The 7,241-nt window shown below is 40.5% G+C and overlaps 1 protein-coding gene and 1 long non-coding RNA gene across 3 annotated transcripts in view; one reads left to right on the top strand and one right to left on the bottom strand.

Moving 5' to 3' along the window:
• Positions 1-5,873, top strand: part of LOC108167302 (uncharacterized) — a 27,767-nt gene extending 21,894 nt beyond the window's left edge. Inside the window, exon 2 of the long non-coding RNA XR_001777668.1 lies at positions 2,766-5,873. This is a non-coding gene — a long non-coding RNA (uncharacterized LOC108167302). The remainder of the gene's footprint in view (positions 1-2,765) is intronic.
• The window catches only part of trim13 (tripartite motif containing 13), a 2,106-nt gene continuing 702 nt past the window's right edge, over positions 5,838-7,241 (bottom strand). The window contains exons 1-2 of one of the 2 annotated variants that reach the window (XM_017310953.1): positions 7,229-7,241; positions 5,838-7,136 (exon numbers count right to left, since the gene is read on the bottom strand). In XM_017310953.1, coding sequence (XP_017166442.1) covers positions 5,937-7,130 — 1,194 coding nt within the window. In that variant the 5' untranslated portion in view covers positions 7,131-7,136; positions 7,229-7,241 and the 3' untranslated portion in view covers positions 5,838-5,936. The remainder of the gene's footprint in view (positions 7,137-7,228) is intronic. The other variant, XM_008434226.2, reaches the window with a different exon arrangement.

The following is a 7,241-nucleotide window of genomic DNA, read 5'->3' on the forward strand; positions in this document are numbered from 1 at the left end:
TAGAAAGAACATGAATACAGAAGAAGTTCATGATATATATATATATATAATTTCTAATTCCTGGATGTAATGTTTTAATGGATCTGCACTATGCCAAAAGTCAAATATCTTATGTGCTTAAGTTTGCTACTCTTTTAGGATAGTACAGCGATGCTTATCAGCATACTTATGATATAATCTCTAAATCTTTTTTTTTTTCTTTTTTTTTCTTCTTATTTACGTCGGACATATACAAGACTCACAAATACCACTTTTTGCTGCTTTTAAAATTGGTTTTCAAAAAAATTGTCTTGTAGGTAGTGAGATATTTTGTTTTTCAATTATGTTTTGCCATTGAGTAGCTAAAATTTCATTTTAAATGTTCTGCTTTAGGTATCCACATTAAAACCCTGGAGGGGTAACATGCTGAACTCATTGGCCCCACTGTCTTCCACACACTGTGCTACTGTCTGTAGTGCCAGGGTGTTAATGCAGATGCTGAACCAGTCTGGTCTGACATTCTGTCACCTAATAAATTTATGATGCGTGTCATTGTTTGGGAAAGCATTTATGCCTAAAGGTAGGAAGAGAGTCACATAGCTTTAAGTATGACTAAAGTTAGTCACGCAAAAGAAGCTAAAAACACACTTTTCATGTGAGTTTTATGAATGCTCTTATTAAAGTGCTATCTAAAAATGATTAATATAGCCTTTTTTTTAACTTATTACAATAGTGAGGTGAAGACATTTTCAAATTTTGCTTTCATGTCAGAAGTTCACTTGGGTCTTCCTGTTTATTTTCTTCTTTACCACCAAATATTTAATCCACATTAAGGTATTAATAGTTATCCTGTGTTGACTTGTAAATTAAATTATGCATGTAGCCTTTTTGTATTTTCGTATCAGGAACATGCAGCACATAAAAGTCTAGTTTTCATAACAGAACGTGTTTTCTCCTTACACAATAGCATTTATTTTATAACCTTTGTTTATCAGACAGCATGGATGGTAAATAAAAGCTAGGCATGAGTTCTCAACAGGTTTTAATTCTGCTTTACTCCAATTAATCCACCCCCGAAAACGCTGTGGAGTTTGTGCTGACAGACTGACCTGCATTAGTTCCCTGTGACATAAAGAGAAGTTGAACGTGATCTTATTAGATTCTGGCTATTGAGTCCATTTCAGAGTAAAGTTATAATCACAGGTCCATTGAGACCTCTAGTGGCAACACAATCACCACATCACAACTCCACTGGGACTTCTATCAGGATCAAATAACTTTAAGCTTCAAATGGATTAGAATTGCTAACTTGAATGTCACAATTCTCAAGAAAGTTTGACGCGTGTTTCCTTCATATATAAAACATGATAGTTCTTTCTTTCTTCGAATGTAGAAATTATTTGTTTTTCTTTGGTTGCTGGTTAGATTTTGAGCAATTAATTTCATCCTGGTTAGGGTTATTTATTCAAACAACAAATCAGTTTATCACAACTTCTCCCATGGTCGCTCATGTGATTTTCATTTTTAAATTTAAAAAAATAAAATAAAATATAGAAATACAACCTCCACCCTTCTCAGAAGAGTTAAATATTAGTTATTACTCTCTTTGTAAGTCATGATACAGTGAAGTAACTATCAGACTGAAGATACCACACATATCTTACAAGTGCCTTGTGATTATTTTGCTTACGGTGCCTTTTTTAGTGTTTGGAAATAAATTTGCTGCTGCGTTTGGAATAGTTAATGCAGTCGACTTGACACAAAGCAGCGTGTCTCTCCTGTTTGTAAGATTAGTAGCTGATTATGTTCAGCTTTTCTGTCACTCCCTGGGTTTTACAGAGCTTTTGACGCAGTTTTGCTGCTGAGTTTAAAAAAAAAATAATAATAATCTAGAGGTGCACCAATCAATAATCCCAAGAGATTAGAACGGGGCCTATTTTCCGCTGATCTGACTTTCTATACATTAAAGCATCAAAACTACATACACTCAGCATTTCCAATCTTTACACGCATCAAAAGAAATTTGTGATGAAATGGAGAACATGTAATTCCGTAGTTATCTTCTACATGCTCCTTTATGAACAAATTATGTAAAATTACATGTCAGTTAGCATGATTGTTTATTTTTTTCTGTTTTTACTTTCTTTTTTTTTTGCCTGTTATAAGTAAATGAATATTCCTGTTAGTTCAAGACTATTACTTCTATCAAATACATGTTTTCCTCTGCGTGTTATATTACAATATCCTATTGATCAGAACCAGAATGACAGATCGGAAATCGGCATGGGTCAGGAAAACCGTGATCGGTTCATCTCTAATTAAACCACTCAGTCTACTTAAACACTTGACCTCACAATATAAAACGCCTCTGTTGCGCCACGTGGCCAGTGGAAACATCTCCATGCATTTTGGGAATCCTCGTACTACATGGCATAAAGCTAATCTTTGTCAACACTACTTCCAGTGCTGTGGCAACAGTCTGGGAAAGGCCCCCCTTCTCTCAACATTTCAACATGACGACGCCTACGTGCATTAAGCAACGCGCGTGGAGAAATAGTTTTTGAATTTAGAAAGACCGAACAGTGTCGTTCTGTGGAGAGGCTGGACCTCGTTCTCGTCCAGCAGCTCCGAGACGCCGAGCCAAGAACTTTGTCATCCGACATCAAAGCCGTCTCGTCGTGCCCAAAACTGCTGCAGCCAGCCTCTGAAATGTTGTGAAAGTTTTTTTTTAGAAAACATTTCTTTTGCAGAAGTCACAGACTGAATTGTCCTTTTCTCTGTTTCAGATGGAGACGTAAGACGTGGATGCTGATCGTCTCCGCCCTCTAACTTAGATGAATCCATGATGCGGATTTGAAGCGCGGGCCAAAGAGGAGGAGCAGATCTTTCTGGTGACGTTGTAGCAGCACAGAATGGTTTGTGGGTTACTCTGAGATGCAGGCCATACCGTGCTGCCGCAATAAAGCCTGAATAACACAACATGCAAGCGATCAGCTTTAAGCCCCTCCAGATGCCTTTGATGACCACTGGCTGCCTGAGCTCATGTTATCCAGATAGATGTGTTGCTGATGACGATGATGAAACGGTTCCAGGGCATTTATCATTCTGACTCGCTGGTCGCCTTACTGTAGCAGCACGTAAATATTGGAGTTAAGACTAGCTGAAGTCTCCAGTATTGATCGTGCTGCTGAAGCAAAGCTGACCACTCGCACACTCTGAATGCTCTCAGACCCTCTGTAGGTGATGATGGGTTACATTACATGGAATTACATTTTTTATGTTTATTTTCAATTAACTGTTCTGTTTGAAGATTTTAAGCCTATCTTGTTATATGTGAATATTTTTGAGAAATAAAAACATTAACTGATCTCGTTTGTGTTTTTTTTTTTTTTTTTTTTCCTAATAACGGCATGCTTTAATTTTATGTTAACTTTTTTTTTGTTCGCTACAGTAACACTAAACACGTTACAAGTGCTGACTCTTAATATTTTTCCACTGTTGTCCCAGAATTACAGCCGCTAAGCAGAGGTGCTCACCGGGGCCTGTATGGCCTCTGCTGCGCTGCTCAGATGGTCGTCTGATCAGTTTATACAAACAGAAGTATCTGATTTAAACATTGAATTCGTTAGGGTTTTCTTCCCGAGTTTTTAAGAATAAAAACTGGATTTTTATCATGACACTCGTGTATTTTTGAGTGATCTTGCACTTTTAAGTATTTGCGGCCGCTATAAATCCCCCAACGTAGAGGACAGTCTACGGTTACGTGAAATCCTGCGGTTTCGTAACTCGTCATCCCCCCTTCCCCGCTACCAGACTCCATTTTAAGCGCAGTTGGACGCGAAAGCGTTTCATGCATTAGCTATGCGCTCAGAATATTACTGGCAATAATCTCAAATTTGATTCACCAATACTTTTTTTTTTTTTTTGCCTTGTGGGTTGTGAAAATTACGCCCTTTCCCCTTTTTTTCTAAAATATATACACTTGTATGAAATGGAAGATATTAAAAGCTATATAACACCTGCTTCACAAATATTAAAACTTCCCTTTGATATCTAAATTAAAAAGTGACCTTTTTCTGCTGGTTTATTAAATAATTACATTTTCATTAACAAACAAGATTTTCGTAACTTAGTCTTGAGTGCGGGGCCGATATTTTGTCCGCTTTATAGCGTTTATATTCACTCCGGCCTTTTCGGGCCTCTTCATATATATATATTTATATTAAAAATAAAATAATAGCCTATTAAACGTCATAATCATTTAAGTAAATGTTACTTTTTTTACAAATAAAAAATCCGGAATTCATTTTAATGCAGAAATATTTGCGGTTTTATGTAAAAAGCCCGTTTCACCTTGAAGTCACCGTGCTGAAAATATGGCCTATATTTTAATGTTTTACTTTGAAGCGAATTGCCTGTATTTTTACATTTCTCCAGACACTCTTAAATACCGACTGATCATTATAACGTGACAAAACTAAACATGTCCACATAAAAATATTCAAATTCTTAATTTTCGAGCTGTAACGTAGCAATTTTCCTTTACACTGATTTTATTATTAAAAATCGCCTGTTTTAAGTTTGTGAAACCTTTTAAAATATTCTTCGGTGTGATTAAAATAACAGTTTTCCCCGTCATTACACTTCCCCTTAGCGTTCACGTGAATAAATACATTGCGCCATTTTGTTCTAAATTTTGGTTTTACTTTTCTGGTGTGTAATCTGCACGCAAAGAAGTGCACTATTCATCCTGACAATATATTTTTTTTTTAACAGACCTTGGTACTCAGGTTTCATAACTGGGAAAGAGGCTTATTCCTAACCTCTATATTGCGCATATTTATTTATTAACTGGAGGGCTTTGCGCTTTGTCTTTTTGTTATGCCATGAATATAGCTTCACCTTTTAGTTTTTATATAGGAAAAAAAACATGAATTATATAAAAAAGGTGGCATGGGATTTTAAATATTAATGCCCCATCCTATATTTGCCTGGCAACAGTAAGCTATATATGTTATGGGCTTATGTACAGATCTATGTGACGTATATGCGGTCTTTGCTGACATCACTGCTTCACTTCATGGTCTGTCACCCCCCCTCCCCCCCTTCCACATAAGGGATCCCCGCATATACCAGAGTAAAAAATAAATAAATTTAAGTGATTCTAATAATTCCCGCCTTAATTGTGTGATCTGACCTCTTTTTCAATACACACTGCTGGTGGGGAAAACAATCTCCAATCCGAAATGTGCAGAATTTTCCTTGCGTTGCCACTGCTCACATAAATACATTTTTTTTTTAAATCAAGATTTTTAGGGAGTAAATTATGTTCTGCGCCATTTATTTAAACAAGGGAGCACCTTCTAGATTTCGCACTGCCAGCCGTGAAACGAAAGAGCCGCAGAAGATCAGATCTGATTTTTACAAGAAAAAAAAAAAACAAGTGGGCTTATCAGCATTTATTAAGTGCTGAGGTTGAGCATCTGACTGCTGCTACACGTTGAGCAATTTTTCTGAAAACATGACCGAGCAGTGTCTTCGTACCTTCCTCTGCAGCCCGCTGAATATTTCACACGGGCCCTGTTACGTAACGATTGTAACCTTGAAGAGGTTGCAGCATCACTGTGGCGCGCGGAGCGCTGAGTTTCTCCCATCATCACAGCGGCAGCCTGATCTCACCCTGTCGCTCTGAAGGAAAACAACCATAGCAGTGACTCGGGGATTTTTCAAATTTATTTTCCAAAATTCAAGTAAAAAAAAAAAAATATCGTTAGTGTACAAAATTAAATGAATAAAAAAGAAAACATAATTAGGTTTAGACTGCCTCTGAGGATTTAGAAGAGGATTGTTTGATTTTCAGGCTTCATTAAGGACCAAAGGTTAAAAAAAAAAAAGTAATACAACATAATGTAAACAAGTATAGGTGTTTCCATTCATTCGCTGCTCTTCTGCACGAACTAGGATAAGTAGTGAGTGAAAGTAGTGGACAAATCTGAAATGAACCTCATCATATGCTCCTGACCTGCTTCGATCAGACCTGCGCACATGTCATTGATTTCCTGCAGGTACAGAGTAGCGGAAGGGACACATTCAGTGATCAGCGCTTGGATTCTTGAGGTCACGTCGATTGCAGTGTACGGCGGTGACACGAAAAAGATGGGTAGTGTTGACAGCAAGAGTACCAGGGACACGACGATCCACTTGGACCACGACGGCATCCGTGAGCCACCTGTTTGGTATGCGCCATTCTCGTGTGGGACTGAGATCTTGTCTATTTCTCGGAGCCGGAGGGAATCCCACTTTTTCACATCGAAATTACGCACAAGGGGCCCCACGTCCATGTCTTTCCGAGAGGGCAGGGCGGTCTCCTTCAGGACCTTGATCTTCCCACGGAACTCCTGCATGTGCTGCAGGAAGCACAGCGGGTCGGAGACGCCTCGGACGGACTCCGCCAGTCCGAGCGCGCGACTCTGCTCCTCCAGCGCGGCGCTCAGCTTGGAGATCTCCGGGTCGTACGCCTGCATCACCACCAGCTTTAGCGTCTCGAAGTCGGAGAGGATCTCGCTCTTTTTGCACTCGAGGGATCCGATGAGCTTGTCGAAGTAGTCGGCCACCTTCTCCGCGTCCCTGCCCACCGACTGGAGCGCCTTTTTCTTGCTGGCTTGCAGCGTCTCCAGGCAGGACAGGGTGTCCGCGCTCTGCCAGCTCTCCGCCTCCTGGAGCAGGTCTCCGAACGCCCCCTTCTCTCGCTCGTACGCGTCCTCCAGGGAGCTGAAGCCGTGGCCCCTGTGCTCGTCGGTGGTCGCGCAGATTCCGCAAATGAGCCGCAGGTCGGTGGCGCAGAATATGTTGAGCGGCTGCCCGCAGTGTTGCTTGCAAGCGGACATTTTAGGCATCACTTTAATTTTGCTGAACTTGTCGACGATGGCGCGCAAAGAGTAGTTGATCTGCAGGCTGCTCGCGCCGTTATGGGGGGTCTCCTTGCGGCACGTGGGGCATTTCAAAGGCGTCCTGAAAGCCGGACCCCGGTTGCCCTCCAGCAGCCCCTCCAAGCACTTCTTGCAGAAGCTGTGCGAGCACAGCAGCACCCGCGGGTCCTCGAAGAGACCGCAGCAGACTGGGCACGTAAGCTCCTCTTCCAGCTGCTCCATCGTGCCCTACGAACACATCATCACCCAGGCGTCAAAACAGACACGCAGGGGAAAACCAATAAAATCACTCAATAATACAGACTTATCACAATACGCACCCACACTCAGAGG

This window comes from Poecilia reticulata, linkage group LG2 (assembly GCF_000633615.1).
Source record: "Poecilia reticulata strain Guanapo linkage group LG2, Guppy_female_1.0+MT, whole genome shotgun sequence".
Lineage (NCBI taxonomy): Eukaryota > Metazoa > Chordata > Actinopteri > Cyprinodontiformes > Poeciliidae > Poecilia > Poecilia reticulata.